The 17,325-nt window shown below is 38.2% G+C and overlaps 3 protein-coding genes across 4 annotated transcripts in view; 1 reads left to right on the top strand and 2 right to left on the bottom strand.

Annotated features, from left to right (window-relative positions):
• Positions 1 to 474: 474 nt before the first annotated feature.
• On the bottom strand, positions 475 to 7,812 carry LOC107751451 (probable ATP-dependent RNA helicase DDX20). The gene is made up of 11 exons (XM_016567196.1): positions 7,590 to 7,812; positions 7,284 to 7,378; positions 6,919 to 7,087; positions 5,839 to 5,962; positions 5,611 to 5,753; positions 5,384 to 5,522; positions 5,155 to 5,213; positions 4,155 to 4,237; positions 3,951 to 4,056; positions 3,491 to 3,592; positions 475 to 1,626 (listed from the first exon to the last, which is right to left on the bottom strand). The coding sequence occupies exons 1-11, from the start codon at positions 7,780 to 7,782 to the stop codon at positions 530 to 532; spliced, it is 2,310 nt and encodes a 769-aa protein (XP_016422682.1). The 5' UTR covers positions 7,783 to 7,812; the 3' UTR covers positions 475 to 529.
• Positions 7,813 to 8,284: 472 nt separating this feature from the next.
• Positions 8,285 to 14,049, top strand: LOC107751458 (protein FAM212B-like). Its single transcript, XM_016567204.1, has 3 exons — positions 8,285 to 8,321; positions 8,673 to 8,743; positions 12,367 to 14,049. Exons 1-3 carry the CDS (start codon positions 8,285 to 8,287, stop codon positions 13,264 to 13,266), a joined length of 1,008 nt encoding a protein of 335 aa, XP_016422690.1. The 3' UTR covers positions 13,267 to 14,049.
• Positions 14,050 to 14,576: 527 nt separating this feature from the next.
• Positions 14,577 to 17,325, bottom strand: part of LOC107751450 (ras-related protein Rap-1A-like) — an 8,277-nt gene continuing 5,528 nt past the window's right edge. For both annotated transcript variants that reach the window (XM_016567194.1, XM_016567195.1), the window contains exons 6-8: positions 16,345 to 16,488; positions 16,131 to 16,253; positions 14,577 to 15,603 (exon numbers count right to left, since the gene is read on the bottom strand). In XM_016567194.1, coding sequence (XP_016422680.1) covers positions 16,164 to 16,253; positions 16,345 to 16,488 — 234 coding nt within the window. In that variant the 3' untranslated portion in view covers positions 14,577 to 15,603; positions 16,131 to 16,163. The remainder of the gene's footprint in view (positions 15,604 to 16,130; positions 16,254 to 16,344; positions 16,489 to 17,325) is intronic.

The following is a 17,325-nucleotide window of genomic DNA, read 5'->3' as shown; positions in this document are numbered from 1 at the left end:
AATATACATAACATATTGTATATAATTATCATTACAGAAATGATGGGCTTCCGTAATTGACCAATCAGTATCAAGTATTCCAGAGAGCCATGTACTAATCATGGCTAAACAGCTCAAAGGTCCTTGTCTTTTCGTGAACTGGTCTTGAAAGGTCACCTAGCTTTTATTCTTGTTATTACTTAGCATTTCGCTTGTTCTGGAGGTCGTCGGTTGATTAGGAGAGCACGGATTTATTTCTGCTCATCAGTGCTATTATCCAGCAGGATGTTCAGATTAGTGGGCGTGGCTTCTCTGATGGCGAAAAACATTGAAGGTTTTGTTTCCATATGAGATGTTTATGTAAAATGTTCATTATGTTCTCATAATGATAGTTTCAGATATTTAAATAAAACTGCAGTTAGCTGTGACAAAATATTTCCAATGATTGCACATAACATCTTAAGAATTTTTTTTTTTATTAGAGAACAACACATACACAATGCAAATGAGAACATTACCAAACTCAAAAGTCATATGCTTGGCAACCTTTTTAGTGCTTCATCATTTCTTTTATGTAGACAGAATTCATATAAAACGCAGTCTTCCAGCTGTAGGGTGAGCGGTTATAATATGAATTGTAATATTCAACCCAGGCTCTGTATGAACTCCAATAATCCTGCCCGGCCACTTCCTCTTCCAGTTCATCAGTCTCTCTTTTTCTCCCCTTCTGTCCTGCCGAGACAGCCTTCCTGCTGGAAGCCGGCCGGTGTTTCTGGGAACGGCTGTGGTGGTTAGCAGGATTCTGGCATTGAGGTTTACTAGGCCTTTGCTTGTTTCTGCTAGTCTGTTGTGATCCTCTGGCTGAAGGTAAAGAGGATTCTTTCAATTCTGAGACTCTTTTGTCTGGAAGAGCAGGTGTGTGATGTGAAGACCGAGTGGGGACAGAAGAGCTTGGTTCACTCTCCTCCTCCATCTCGCACTCTGAAGAAGAATCATCAGATAACACAGAAAGAGTCTTCTGCTCAGAGGACAACTCTGAAACCTCTTGTGGTGGAGGAAGATCTTGATGGGAGTGCGATTCTTCTGGAGCATATGATTTATAAGCCTTATCATTATCATCCCCATCATCATCAGCATGGCCATTATGCAGTCCATTAACTGCATCTCGACTCCTGTTGAATCCGTCATATTGGCGAATGATTTCGACAGATCTTCCCGGACCTTCTGTTATGAAATTCTCATAATCTGCCACAGCCTCATTGAAAGTCATAGCTTTTCGTGCATGCAACTTAAAAGACGATAGTGGAGGAATTCTGGGAAGGGTGTCATTCTGTTCATTCTGAGAAAGAGTTGAGTCATGCTGGAGGTTTGTAGCAGACTGTATTGGTCTTTGCCTCCCAAGTTTGGGTGAGTGCTTTTTAACCTTGGTTTCAGCTCCACTGTAGGATTTATCACCTGTTGTCCTTTCTGGAATGACCGTCGAGATGTGAAGCTCTCTGGAGGGTTTCGATGTCAGCTTTTCAGATTTAGCTTGTTTCTTCGTCTCTGGTCTGGGAATGTCAGGAATTTTCGGAGTGGGTTTTGAAGGTGGTTCAATTATCACATCCCAGTCACAAGCCTCATCCATGATCCCTGGAGGGATTGGATCTGTAACACAAGGTAAAGAAACATGCTTAACATCCTTCATGCCAAGTTAAAGGAACATTCCAGGTTCAATGAAAGTTCAACCAGAACTTTATTCATTTTTACAGCCATTTTAGGGTTCACAGTATTGTGTTGCCATGGCAACAAAGTTAACATCAGAGGAAAAGCCCACTCAAAGCCAGTATATACTTCTTTTCTGGACGTCCGGAGACATTCCTGATGACGAAAATGAAATCACAAGGACAGTGTGCAGGCCGTCGCAGAACACAGGCAGCCAAAGTATACTTTGGGACATGATGCAAAAAAAAATATTTTGTATTTTCTCGCCAAAGTATTGAGTTCATCTGAGAAACTTTGCATTCTCTCAAAAGTTTTGCGTTCACTTGCCAAAGCACTGAAACAGCCCCCCACCTCATATTTCAATCAAAAAGGTTCTTGGGGGATGCAAAAGTAATCTGTAAGTAATCATTTTTTTACACTAAAATCAAGTTTAACCAACACATATGTCTTGTGACTATGTTTTAGTTAGTATTTTAGTGTATATTTATATGAATTTTATTTTATTTACACTTTTTTTATATAAATTTGTATACATTTATATACATTTCATTTTTTAAAGAGGTCATCGGATGCAAAATTCACTTTTACATGTTGTTTGAACTGAAATGTGTTGGCAGTATGTGTACACAACCACCCTATCATGATAAAAATCCACCCAGTGCCTTTTTTTTTTAATCCCCATAAATAAAACCCCTTTCTCAGATCAAGCCATTCACAGATTCTTGGCTGTGTGACGTCACACAGGCCAATGCCCCTCCCACGATTGTTGACTGACACTGACATTTTAGCACAGACCCGCCCTGAGTGCCTTTGTTTCGACGCCGGAGCAGGTGTAGACAAGAATGTCTCCTAAGCGATTGAGGTGTTTTGTTGTTGGATGTAATAATGAACACAGCAGTTGTCATTTACTCCCGACATCTGAGATACTGAAGACGCAGTGGATTACTTTTATTTTTTAAGGGAATGTGCCCCCGATCTACATAAATGTGTCTATGTTCATGCAAATCATTCGTCATCCAGCTTCACCTACAGAAAAAGTGAGTATAAAGTTTTTTATGAATCTTTGCAAACCGCCTTTCCTAATAATAGGCTAGTTAGCAAGTTCTGCGATGAATGCGGCTAAAGTAACAAGAATGACTCCTAAGCGACTGAGGTGTTCTGTTGTAATAATGAACACAGCAGTTGTCATTTACTCCCGACATCTGAGATACTGAAGACGCAGTGGATTACTTTTATTTTTTAAGGGAATGTGCCCCCGATCTACATAAATGTGTCTATGTTCATGCAAATCATTCGTCATCCAGCTTCACCTACAGAAAAAGTGAGTATAAAGTTTTTTATGAATCTTTGCAAACCGCCTTTCCTAATAATAGGCTAGTTAGCAAGTTCTGCGATGAATGCGGCTAAAGTTAACAGTCTAGAGAACTGCTTGTCTAGAGAGGGGTGGGGTGAGCAGAGCTCATTAGCATTTAAAGGGACATGCACCGAAACGGGTCGCTGTGAAGGTAAAAAGGGTGTTGTTTTACACTACCATAGAGAAAAATTTTTAACCAAAATATGATATAGACTTTTCATTAAGATATCATTAAAGAATCATATCAACTTGTGAAAAATGGGCATCCGATGACTCCTTTAATTTATATTTGTATTATATTTTAGTGACTTTACAGACTGGCCCTACTCGCTTCCATTGTGAGTGCATCACTGTTTCCAAAATTTTTGCTTTTATTTTTTTGCCATTATGCCATAAATGCTGTCGAGTTTAGCTGGCACAGAACCAGGAATATTCTTCTACTTTTAGAAGTACCTGGTAAATTAATGAGATTCAGAGAACATTTCTGAGCGATGGCCATCGTTTTGTTCTCCTCCTCTCCATGGCAACAGTAGGTCACAGCAACCCCCAGAGTGCCTGAAACACAACAGACAGACAGAGGCCACGGTCAAAGGAAAAACACTGCTGATCGTATCCATTTCTAGAATTCTAATGAGAATGAAGATTAAATTCGTCCACAACAACACGCTCAAGTTCCAATTATGAATTCTGATTTTGGAGTGCTGCGGTCATTAAAAAGCTCTTGATGAGTTTGTGTTTAGCAGCTAATTATGAAACTGCTTGCTGTAGTTGCCCTTTCAGACTCTGACCTGTCTCAGAGCAGATGATCTCTGATTAGGCACTCTCACGTAAATGCCCAAGACACATTAATTCAAACCCACAGAGTAGAGGCTTCACATATATTGGTGCTTAATTGTTTTATAATTGGACACACCAAATCGTCCGGCACGACCAATACGGTGCATGTAGGTCTCCCAGTCCTGAGGAACATCCAGATTAATCACCAAGTTCACCTTCTCAGCATCAATACCACGTGAGGTCTGTGGAAGAGAGAGATTTAGAACAAATTAAATGTTGTTTGGGTATTAAACGTTGGGTATTTTCCAGTGTAGGTGTTATAATAGGTTCAGAGCCTCACCAGATCAGTGGATATTAAAACTCGACACTGATACTGTTTCAGCTTCCACATCGCCTCTAACCTCTGATCCTGACTTAAACCACCTACATGCAGAACACACATCAAGGGTTTTAAACATAATAACCATTAATAATGGCTTTCATACATTTTGGGCCTTCATTTAAATACCCACGTTCTAAATTATATCATTCTTATCCAAAACCTAGTGAGCTGCTAACAGGGGCTGCATTGTAAGGCATTATATGCACACACTCAGTATCAAAAGGTAGGCAACCTAATCATGGAATATATCTTCCATGATGAGATGCCTTCTTTTATTTGAAGTCAAGCGGCATTGCATATATCCTTCATGGAGAAGGCCGTTCTAGACTGCAATGCAAGGAGTTGTGAAATGTTATTATACATTTATAAACAATCTTATCTTCATTAAATTCAGATTTTTTTTCCCTCTAAAATTTTAATGGCATTTAAGTTAAAAGTTACTCTTTTTAAAAATGTCTCGAGACCTTGCAGGGTTTTTTTTTTTTCAGTCTACATGTTCTGTGTGAATGGCCCTTATGTAAACTATTATTACTTTGTTGTAATACTTCTCTTTTTTTTTTATGGACAAAATTAAGAAAAACCTTTTGTAATCTTATTTTTGAAAATATTTTAAAAATTAAAAAAAATAAAAATAAATTGTGACTTTTCATGAACTTAAATTATATAATTGAGATCAGTTACAACCATACATTTAATACTCCTTCATTCACTTGAGATCAAACCCACAGAATCAAACCGCTGACATTTTATAAAGTTTCAAAAGTATGATGCAACAAAGCACTAATTGGGAACAAAGGATTTGTAAACGTTTCTGAGTGACATAAAGCAGTGTTTTTAATACGCTCATCATTACAAATCATTTACTTACCATTACAAAGCTGCCATTAAGTAAAAGTCTGTTCAATATACAAGCAAGGCCATTCACTAAGTTTTAAAAGAGATCCAAGGTGAAGCTCACCTGAGATGCAGACCGCAGGCAAACCTTTAGAGGAGAGGATATCAGCCAGGTGCTGAGCTCTGCAGAACAACAGATCAACTCAGTCTTTCATTACTTTAAATAAAGATCACAATTCTTTTCTTAATAAAAGTCTTTGAATAATAATGAGCGGTGCTGTAATAGTATCTGTTACTCTTATTGCACACACCAGCATGTTTTCAGAATAATTGAAAGGTGTGTCAGCTCTTGCCTTGTATGGAGGTTTGAGAATACCAGCGCTTGGTTAAATGGGATTTTGCTGAAGAGTTCAAGGAGACTCTGAACCTTCTCCTCAAAGACTTTATGAGGTAATGAATGAGACGGCACGATTTTATAGTATTGCTTCAGCCCTGGAAAAGAGATAATTTCAATTCAGATTTGAAAGGGTATTCACAAAGAAGAAATACATCAACAAATCAGACAGGACTGCAGACTGACCAAGAAGTCCAGGGTCTGTCGGGTTCAGTCGCACAAACGTCGGCTCTCTCATGTATCTTGACAGATTATGTGCTAAAGATTCTGGGTAGGTGGCAGAGAGGGCCAACATTTGTTTGTTCGCTGGTAAAGAGGAGAAGATCCAGCTAAGACCGACAGAGAGAAAGTAAACTCAAACCTGCTGAATTACAATACAGAACTCTGAATCAAAATCACCTATTCAGCTCTTACTTGATCTGCTCCTGAAAGCTGCTGCTGCTGTCATCCTCCAGCAGCTTATCAGCTTCATCCAAAACAAACAAGCGAATGGAGGATGTAGTCAGGACTCCCATCTCAATTAGCTGCTTAATACGACCTAGAAATACAACAAAACTTCATCAACACTGCCTAACAAAATAAAAACCACAAACTTTATTAGAGGAACCTCTAGTTACTGTTATAAATACTATTCCAGCCAATTTCCTAATTAGATGAGCCAAATCTCACACTTTGCCAAATTATTTCATAAGGGACATATTTTAACAGCATATTACAAAAATTGTAAAACAAGCATTTTTTGGTAAAATACTCAAAGTCATAATGAAATGGAAGTAGCAACAGATATTTTCTTCCATATACTGATGTATGTCCAAATGAACCGGAATATTACAAAGGCAAAAAAAATAAAAAATCAGGGCAGGACTTGGTTCAATCCATCAGTGTTGACTGGATGGTGGCAGATCTGAATGTACGCTTGCAGTTGATCATCAGTTTAAGCAGACTAAATGATTGGAAAGTCCAGCTTATGTCACTAGACAGAAGTCTGTCATTTTTACTGGAAGACAGAATCAAGACATTTTGATTAAAAAGGTCCAAAAGAAAGCAGACATGAATTAATTGTTCATAATCAATACCACGCATTTGGAAAATAGAAGCCATAAAGGCTACTGATAGCTATTGATAAGATGATTTTCCCAAAAAGTCTGAACACTGACTGTCAAACTTTGCTGTTTATTTGAGCAGTCAGACCAGAGCAAATCAGCAACCAATTGTTCAGTTTGGGGTGGGACTATCTAACAGACCGACCAATGGTAGAGTGGAGGAGTGTTCAGTGAAAAAAGTTATTTTATCACTTCCAGTTGGTGATGTTAATGACAAAAAAACACACACACATCAACTTTAAATATGTAGTAATAAGGCCAGAAGATTATCAAGCCTACACATGAAGAAAGACATCTAAACATGCAATGTTAGCAAATCTAAACTAAGTTATAGTTATAAATATAATCCATCTAACATATCGATCTAAAAAGAATTTCAACTAGCTCATACCTGGTGAACCAATGGCAATGTGGCATTTCTTCAGGTGCAGTTTGTCTTGACTGATAGGGCGGCCGCCAATGAATACATGACACTCCAAGCCCTCCATAGCACTGCCTATAGCCATAACAACAGCATGAATCTGCACTGCAATCTCCCGAGTGGGGGCCAAAACCAGCACCTGATGGGACAAGAGAAGGGCACATTATTGTCAAACAGGCACACACTCGTGTTTTAGCTGCTTATATTTAACATCAAAAGATAGAGTCTTTCAAACGTTCATAGTTCCTTTATTCCGTTTTACAATTATTATAGAATTGGACACTGTTTAGTAAAACATTACATTAGATTCCGTTGCATATTGGAAAAAGTAATACCTGTGTGGTTGTGTTTTCCAATATAAGAGAGTCCAAAGCGATGGTGGTGAACACACAGGTTTTTCCTGTGCCAGACTTGGCTTGAACAATAAGATCTGGACAGAAGAAAACGTCAATAAACAACATTATTTCCCTCTAACGGAGCATGAAATACAGGCACAACGTTTTCATTGATGCACTATATTTTTGAATGTCACAGTACAGTCCTGTCATTTAAGAGCAGTTGGTTTTGCTATGTGAATAATGCCAAGACTGTTGGTTTAGGCTTGTTTTGGTGCTGTTTTCGAGTATTTTCGGGTCTCGTACCGAGTCCACATCTTCCCAGCGGGATTGCCTTCAGCTGGATGGGGGACGGTCTGTGAAAGCCAGAGGCAGATAACCCCTCAAGCACAGGTTTTGAGAGGAGTAACGAGCTGAACTCGACACCCCCGTTAATCAGAACATCTTCTGTCCGGGTTCTGGATTGCAACTCATGCGCTGCTTTCACGGGTGCCGCCATATTTCTATTGCGACTAAGTTCAGTTCTTCGACGCTGAATAAATGAGTTGCGCAGTGAGTCACGTCGCCCTCTTGCGCACAGAAACGGAAACGCCGCTTGAAATATCAGCAATATCCTGCAGAGGGCGACAAACACACTTGGTTGACAAACAAGCGATGAAATTTAAATAGAAACTGCAAACATGTAGGTATAAAAAATTACGTTTGACTTCAGTAGGGTTGAAATTAAAGCAAACTTTGAATACCACATCTAATACATTCCCTGCCACAAACTGTAATTACATGTCGTCTGAAAGTTTATTGTCCCATCAAGTTAAGACGATTTAACATTTGCTGCTTTTTGAGGACATCAAGCCCCCGGAATTCAATTCTATGTTATTATTTCAGTTCTATTATATATTTTTAAAGATTGTAAATGGACTAAGGCTCTTCCCCCTTCTAATATCCAATCAGAGTGAATCTTAAAATCTGAGTTAAAGCTGTACACTTGTAGCACTATTGTTATGCATGAAGCCTCCATTCATCGTGAACTGACCACTGGTGTGAAAGCATGGCCCGTTTTGTTGACGATCAGCCGTTAGTAAATCCTATTCAGGAACTTTTCCTTCAAATCAACGTGAATTAAGCTACATGACACCACATACACTTCAGTGGCTTGACTGTACTCCTCGCCTGTGCTGGGCTGTAATGTCATCTGAATGTAATCAGGAGTGTGTCAGAGGCGAGAGGAATATTATATTAGCAAACATCGCTGGTCATACCTCACGACTGACCATTACACACCAAGGCGGAAGAAACCAAAGAACTCAGCGGATAGCGAGATCAGAGGATCTAAGTTTTAATGAATTAACCTGCTTTTAGTTAATACAATATTTTAATTTTGTAATTCAGCAGTTATGGGGGAAGACCAAACGGATCTCGGTGACATGGACAGCAACCTTCGGCGTCTAAAACATGAACTGGTGAGATTTCCTGCTCTTTTTTTCTCTTCATCTACTTTTACAAGACAGGTGTGTTTATTTATCGCAAGAATCTTCTCAGATATGTACATGTAATAATTAGTATGACTCTGCATTATAATGTTTTCATTAACACATTTTTGTGCCTTTCTCATGCGATGTGTGTTGATGTTTATCCAGCTCAGGGTTGCCAGGTGTTCACAAGAAAACCCGCCAATCGCTACTCAAAATTAGCCCAAAACTAGCCCAATAGCGTTTCGAGGGAAGTGTTCCAAGGGGGGAAAATACACATTTTTTGGCGGGGTTTCCCTGCTACAATTCGCCTTCCAGGGGATAAATATCATGTTATTGGAGTCGCTTCAACTCACGGACATGAAAAACAACCCGCGGCAACAGTGTTAAAGTAGCCCAATTCCGCGGGAAAACCGCGGACTTGGCAACACTGATCCAGCTGTTGTCAGGACGCTGGAGAAAAGGTGCAACCTGATTGGCAGCGGTTTTTTGAAAAGGAGGCCGCTGATTGGCCGGTACTCGCCCTTCTGTAACGATTTAAAATGTAAAGGGATAGTTCACCCAAAAATGAAAATTTGATGTTTATCTGCTTACCCCCAGGGCATCCAAGATGTAGGTGACTTAGTTTCTTCAGTAGAACACAAACGAAGATTTTTAACTCAAACCGTTGCAGTCTGTCAGTCATATAATGGAAGTGAATGGGAATCACGGCTTTGAGTCAAAAAAACATACATAAACAAAACCGAATTAAACCCTGTAAAGACATGAAACGACCGGTCTGTGCAAGAAACTGAACAGTATTTATATTGTTTTTTACCTCTGATTCACCGCAATGTCCGAACTGTCCTGAGCGCGTTCTCAACAGCTGGCGCGTGACGCATCTTCTTCTTCTTCTTGCTTTACGGCTGATTGCAGACTTATAAGTGCATTACCGCCACCTATCTCTCAAATGGACCATTGACACTCTATCTACAATCTCAATTAGGAGTGTCAATGGTCCATTTGAGAGATAGGTGGCAGTAATGCACTTATAATTCTGCGATCCGACAGTTCGGACATTGCGGTGAATCAGAGGTAAAAAAAACGCTATAAATGATGTTCAGTTTCTTGCACAGACCTATCGCTTCGTGTCTTTACACATCAATGTGTCGATACGAGCCGTAAATTTTAAATTTAGCCTTACATTTTCATTTTTGGGTGAACTATCCCTTTAAGTGCACCTTGTGCTCATCAGATTAAAACACTTTAACTGATCTATAATAGAGAACACTATATATGTAATATACATTATACAGTCAAACCAAAAATTATTCAGACACCAGATATAATTTTTTTAATATTTTTATACTAGTGGGTGCAGGACACTATAGTTCATTTATGTAAGTGAGGATAGCAAAATAAAGTAAACTGTGACTTGTTATACCCAAAAATTATTCATACAGTGGACCACCAGTAAAATTGATAAAAATTTGGGACCAAAAATTATTCAGACACTTTGACCTGACCATGTTTTGCTTAAGTGTTTTTTTTTATTATTGCTAATTTATTGCCTTTTTACACCACATACTGAACAAAATTAAGCATTGCTTGGTAACTGGATGACCTAAATTGGTATTATCTAATTGTGTACTTAGATTTAACAGCTGACAGCTATTCAACCTAATTCATTACATACCTTTCTATCAAAGTTATCTGACATTATCAAGATGAATTTGTTCTGACACATTTTAACTCAGAGTTCTTGTCATATTTTATTACCGTTTTCTAAATTATAGCAAATTTATAGCAAATAAACTGTGATAATATGAGAAATGTTGAAGGTGTCTGAATAAATTTTGGTTTGACTGTATAGATCAGTGAACACATCCAACATTGCTGTAGAAGAAACCTGCAATAAACCCTTATGCCAGAAAAATGTCTTTCTTATTTACTCATTTATTTATATTTAAATAACCTTTATTTGTATGGTTGAGACTGAAAATGAACGAGCGAGAGAAAATAGGTGCTTGCCAAATGAGGAAACAGGGCCACAAGGATGTTACTCACAACATCAATCACTTGTTGGTGGGATCAGTGATGTCTGATTAATACTGCTGTCCGTCTGGGCACATCCCACCGGAAACTGACACAGGGGAAGTCAGTGACATTCCAAAATGAGAAATAGGACCTACGGCTGAATCTGATGAAATAGTGAACACGGAACATGCCACAACTAACAAACAGGGCAAGTTATAGACATACAAGTGATTAGTTGCTATAATTTGCCTCTTTAAACTGAATTCACATTGTAAAAGTGACTTTTATGATGACATTATGGCTCTACTGCCTACATAAGCAGCCAATATAACATCCTATTTGAATATCCAGTTCAGAGTGAATGGAATGTTTCAAGTACAAGTTAAGCTCTACGTTTCCCTACACCTGCATTTATGACCAACCCAGTAAAATACATGCCTCAGCTGTTCGCCCATGACTCACAGTCTAGTCATTTCACCCACATGCCCATGAGCTCCTACATCTCCCATCATGCCTTGAGACACAACACTACTGTAGAAAAGCATCAGTGGTGTGCTGCTGTGCTCAGACTGGCTGGTGATCGATCACACTTGTAAGGGAGAGAAGGAACAGAAAACAGGGTGTGAGATGAGAGAAGGAAAAATAGGGAAACAGAGCGACTGCAGGGTGAAAGAAGGTAAGATGACAGTGGTTTTATTCAGTAATAGAAGAAAAAGGGCATTTTTGTAGTGTATAGAGATGGAATTTGCTTGAATGTATTCAATTATTATAAATACAACTTATTATTAATACAATAAATAATAAATATAACTAAGCAAATACCATACAGTATGGGATATCAAAAGTTGATATAAAGATTTTGGCTCATAACTATGTATAAAGACATGCATTATGCTTTTCTGTCTAGGCCATGTTAACATTTAAAAAAAAAACTATGTTGTAACAACCTATTTTACAATTTGTAGGTATGCTTACAACTTTATATATTCATAATTGTCAAAAAATAACATTAATAAACATGCAATAAAACATGATCCCTCGGAAATAATTATAATATGCTGGTTTGATACTCAATAAACATTTATTACTATTATTTTTAATGTTGAAAACAGTTGTGCTGCTCAATGTGTAAACCGTGAGGATTCTTTGGTAAATAGAAAGATCAAAAGGACAGCATTTATTTGAAATTTTTATAGTTACATGAAAGTCTAGATTGTCACTTTTGATCAATGTAATGCATCCTTGCTTAATAAAAGTATTGATTTCTTTAAAAAATAAACCTCACTGACCCCAGTTTTTTAACAGTAGTTTCAAAGCAGCTTTAAAGAAAATCATGCCTTAATCCTCCAAGTAAGCAATTCATTGGAGGATGTGACAAGGACAAAATCATCTGCATTCTCTTGAAGCAGATGCTGAGCCAGGTATCTGTGATGACACACTGGGCAGAAAATGCAGACTGTTTGGTGTAATATTGACTTTTGATAATTACTGTGAAGTGAGTGTGAGATAAGCATTACTCATCAGTCACAACAGATTTCACTGATAATAGCTTCATTATGTCATAGATAGTAATTGCTCTCTTGCCTTTCCCATTATAGGATTCTTTGTGGCAGTCGGATGAGGGTCTCCAAGCTCAGATGAATTCTGTGATCGGCGCTCTCCAGGAGCTCAAACTCTTGCAGGTCCAGACAGCACTGGAGGAGCTGGAGTTCTCCAGTAAAACGAGCCAGGCCTCTTCATACACTCACACAATGCTCGATCAGATAAACTACAGTTCAAGAATAACCCACCGGAACCGAACACAGAATCCAGAAGAAATTCTTTCACAAGAATGTTTCAAGACTGAGCTTACCATGGAACCGTCTTTGTTCCTCACTAGTTCTCCAGCAGAGAACCGCCGTATTCTCATGGTACACGAACCCAGGAGGGTTTACGGAGGAAGTCTAAGCACTTCTTCCTCTTTTTCCTCTCAGGAAGACACAACCGACAACAATTTCTCCTCATACGATATTGATGACTCCACTGATTGGACAGCCTCATTGATGAACCATAGTAGAAACAGACAGCCATTGGTATTGGGCGACAATGTTTTTGCTGATTTGGTCGGAAACTGGCTGGACCTGCCTGATGTTGGAGGCCAGACAGCAGGTGAGGAGCAGGTGAAAGAGTCATCATCTAGCAGTCACTCTCAAGATCTCTCCAGGAAACTCTCACTAACAGCTAGCATCTTCAAACGGGTCCTACGCCGCGTTCGGCCTCGGCACCACCAAGAAAGCGAAGGAATGGATGTCTGTAAACAACCAAAGATCACATGCAGAAAGCCAAAATCAGATGTCAGCAAGCCATTCTGGGTGAGAACAAGAGAAATGAAGAAGAAAACCACACCCAGCCAACAAGAGGGCGTGGCTTATCAGGGCTCAGAGGGTTTGATAGGATGGGTGGAGATTGTAGAGAAACATCCATCTGTGTTTGATTACAGCTCAGCAGTGTGGGTCTGATATAGTTCTACATGGAAGACACTGTTACACATATTGTTAGACATAATTAGTGGACTTTATGATCAAAATTGTTGTAACATGATGCTGCCCTTAAGTGCACCTGGTCGGCCATTCGTTATTGCAACATCTCATATTCAAGTCAAAAACATACAGTAATATGGAAGTAGTCTAAACAAAAGAATTATATTGTGAACTACAAACACAAATAACTACATCTGAATTCAGAACGATGAAAAACATTCATTTCTATCACTTCATCATGGTATCACAAGATTCACAACTGAATGTGAAGCAAACCGTAAAAGTTAAGCGGTAAACACCATTCACTACAGATTGCGATGTTGAGGTAATATTGTCCTTCTTCCTCAAGTGAGAGGAGTAGCACTCCAGAAGCTATTGATTCCAAAGATTTGTTAGGTAAACAGCGCTGGAATGCATTTGTATGTTTTTTGTTGTTGTTTTTTGAGATGTAAGCATGGCAGAGTGAAGCAAACAGGGAAAAATATTAATACAGTCACACTGTGTTGCCCTACTGTTTCTGTGAGGTCCCTTGAGAGCCTAATGCGGTTTCTGCTGATGTTTGTATCCATCTGTTTAGGTTTAGGCCTAACTGTCAATCATTCTATGAAAAAGTCCTGACTGGTGCTTTTTCACAAATGTCTTACTCATGTCTTAGCTTTGCAAGCATAAACCTGCTTTGTACTGGACAGAAAAACTATGCAATGATGCTAAACTCTTATGCAAAAAATGAAAACTGAGCAAATGTAAATACCTGCCTTTTTTATCAGCACCTTCATGTTATCTGTAATAAATAAATGCCTGTGGGTCCTGCAATAGTCTGTATACCTGTTCTCAGAGCTATTTAATGATGTGATGTGGGATACGGTTTTAAAGTAATAAAAAAATCAATTTAAAGTTCCTGTAAGCCTATAAAAGTAAATTTTAAAAAGGGATATTCCACTCAAGTGTTATGCATCATGAAAATCTGCTTTTGTCACGCCTAATCATGAATGTTTATGAATCAAGAGACACTTTTTTTTGCAATTAATGCAGCATGTAATCTGGTGTGCAGCAAGTATAAATCCCCTATGTTTGTTGCATTCCATATCTGCAAAGAGCTTTGTAGAAAAATGTAAGATAAGTGAAATTATTTATATGGCTTTGTGCTATATTTGTAACTACAGTACATAAAGTGAGCCACACTGAAACACTGTATCTGTATAATGGTCTATGTTGGTGAGGAATGGTAATCTAGAAATACACAAAACACCACATCAATATGAAATACATTTATTTAAATCTATGTCCAAAAAAAAAAAAATCAAAGCACACATTACTTTAAAAACAAATCAAAAGCCAGCCAGACACTTTGTTTGAAATGCTCAACAAAACCATGGAGCAGAACAATGAAAACTAAAATAAAATATTTGACACATCAACACAAATTGGCAAATGAAGTGTCAAGGACTGACTATTGATTATTGGTTTAGCGGTTATCAGAGGAGAAGTCATCTCTGCATTATAGATCTGATTTCTTCCTTCTCCTGCTCAGGCACAAAACGGTTGATATTTATCCCAGGCTGAGCTACAGCCTACCGCAAAATACATCCAAGGGAAAAAAGGAAGAAAATATACTAAAATGTAATTATCTTTAAAAGCTGGAAAATTAATCTAATTTTGATTGTGAAAAAACAAATGCATTGGCTTCAGTACAATACATCTTAATCTTCAAGATAGACAGATCCAAATTTCTTATTTTAACTATACCACCAAAAGAAAACAGGACATTGTTCAGTTTGTTTAGATAAAAGGAAATAAGAATCTAAGCATATTATGGGGAACATGAAAGCAGTAAGTGTTCAAAGTCACTCAGAAAATGTTTTGATGAATGAAGGACAGCTTTTTCTCTGTACAAATGATTAGTGATAGTCCAAACATTATGGGAAAAAAAGAAACATTTCTGATCATTTTACAAACATGAGCATGTTTTTGAAATGTCCCCATTCTCTCTGTAGGACACACAGAGAAAGTCCTGAACCCTCGCCCAGACTGTCTAACCCCCCTTTGCCATGTCACAGACGGAGCTTCTGCTCCAGACACAGATCCTTAGTGTGGAATCTCCTTCAGAAAAAAAAAAAACAGTAATCAAGGAACGGGGGGAAGAAACATTTCAAGACTGCTCTGGAAGAAAAGGCAGAGGCTGCATCTCTCTTTTTCTGTCAAGTCTGTGTATTAGTTGAGGAGTCTGGTGTTCAGTCTTACTAATTGTTTGGCCAATAACTGTAGAGAGGAACAGGAATGTTGGCCAGCTGGGCAACAGTTCTTCATTTCGGCAATCTGAAAAGAATGAGAGGAGGGGGGAAATCATGCAATCCATCAAGTAATCCTTTTGCAGAGCTGCTTAACCAAAAATGTGGTTTAGCATCACAAAACATACAAGTCTTGCCCTAAATGCAAAAATGCTAAAGCTCCAAGTGGTGCTGTTTTTTAATGGTGCAACAAGATGCAAATAATGCCGTTAAGATGACTGGGATTGCTTTTTGATAGCTTTTCTCCAGGTATCACCACAGATATTAAAGATCCACTGATATTAAATGGGTCATGATATGAGAAATCTAATTTTCATTGATCTTTTAACATACACGTGGTGGTCTCTGTAACATTAAAACAATTAGAAAAAGGCTTTTAACCATTTAATCAAGCATTTATCATTCAATAACCGGTATTTTGAGGATCCCTAGTAGATATCGCTGATGCAAAAAAAAAAACAAAACACACAGGGTGAAATCTCTATCATTGATCATGGATGAAAGGAGTTCTTAATAGCGCATGTACTGATTCATAATGAACTTCTGATCGACTACCTGGCTCAGAGCTGCTGCAGTGATGCAGTTGTGTTACAGCAGGATGCAGTTTGACTTCTTTTTCGCTCTCTTCTTCTCCACCGGCGTCTTTCTGTTTATCTGTCTTACCAGGCCATAAAAGATCTGATACACACAGACAAAAACACAAAGGACTTCCATTAGAGGACTGTCTTTGTGTGACCTGGTGCATGTGTTTTTTTTAACTGTGACTCACCTCATTGACGTTGATCTTTGATTTGGCAGAAGATTCTAGAAAGGCACAATTACTCCACTGACGAGCAAGATTCTGACCCTGCTCCTTCCCAACCACCCTCTCATCCTCTAAATCACACTTATTCCCAACCAAGATCATTGGCACCTATACAAACAGAGAGAGACATCTGATGAGTGTGTGTACTGTTTGCATCTGGCTTAGATTAGAAACCACACTCACTGAGAGTTCAAAGAAACATGGCTTTGATTTTAGCTAGATTGATTTTTAAAAGATCAGCATCTTATTTAGAGGCACAAAACATGTCCCGTGCTCATCTAACATGGATTCGTATACACATTACTGTTCAAATGTTTGTGGTCAATGCAATTAAAAAAAAAAGAAATTAATGATTTTATTCAGCAAGGATGCATTAAATTGTCCAGAATTGGCAGTCAAGTTGTTTATAATGCTACAAAAGATTTCCATTTCAAATAAAAGCTGTTCTTTGGAACTTTCTATTCAAAGGATCTTGAAAAAAAATTTTTATCACAATTGTCACAATAAAAATTAAGCAGAGCAACGGTTTCAACACTGATAATAACAATACATGTTTCTTGATTACCAACATATTAGACTGATTTCTGAAGGATCATGTGACACTGAAGACAGGAGTAATGGCTGCTGAAAATTCTGTTTTGCTATGACTGGACAAGCTGTGACCCGGGACCACAAAACCAGTCATAAGGGGAAATCTTTTGAAATTGTACATCATCTAAAAAGGTGATAAATAAGCTTTCCATTACAGTTTTTCTGAATTGCTAAAACACATTTCTTGAAACCATCACTAATTTTCTCAAAACCTTAAACACAAATCCAAATACTCAAACTAAATTCACGAAACCGCTGACTCTTCCATCAAAATCAAACAATCACTGCAAAACCATTTCACTTGCACTCAAAATCAAACAGTGCTCTCAGATCACACACACATGAGTCAATAAA

The sequence above is a fragment of the Sinocyclocheilus rhinocerous genome, unplaced genomic scaffold (genome assembly GCF_001515625.1).
Source record: "Sinocyclocheilus rhinocerous isolate Xijiao unplaced genomic scaffold, SAMN03320098_v1.1 scaffold1654, whole genome shotgun sequence".
NCBI classification, from domain to species: domain Eukaryota; kingdom Metazoa; phylum Chordata; class Actinopteri; order Cypriniformes; family Cyprinidae; genus Sinocyclocheilus; species Sinocyclocheilus rhinocerous.
The sequence above is the reverse complement of the archived record's forward strand: the minus strand, read 5'-3'. Positions and strand labels throughout refer to the sequence as shown.

Bases quoted from the DNA above. Each gene is read 5' to 3' on its own strand.
- LOC107751451 (XM_016567196.1), bottom strand. From the start codon at position 7,782: ATGGCGGCACCCGTGAAAGCAGCGCATGAGTTGCAATCCAGAACCCGG. The intron at 7,088-7,283 runs GTATTACTTTTT...TTGTCCCATCAG, and splicing joins TGGAAAACACAACCACACAG to GTGCTGGTTTTGGCCCCCAC. The intron at 4,238-5,154 runs GTGAGCTTCACC...TTCTGCATGTAG, and splicing joins GCCTGCGGTCTGCATCTCAG to GTGGTTTAAGTCAGGATCAG.
- LOC107751458 (XM_016567204.1), top strand. From the start codon at position 8,285: ATGCATGAAGCCTCCATTCATCGTGAACTGACCACTG. The intron at 8,322-8,672 runs GTGTGAAAGCAT...TTTGTAATTCAG, and splicing joins TCATCGTGAACTGACCACTG to CAGTTATGGGGGAAGACCAA. The intron at 8,744-12,366 runs GTGAGATTTCCT...TTCCCATTATAG, and splicing joins GGCGTCTAAAACATGAACTG to GATTCTTTGTGGCAGTCGGA.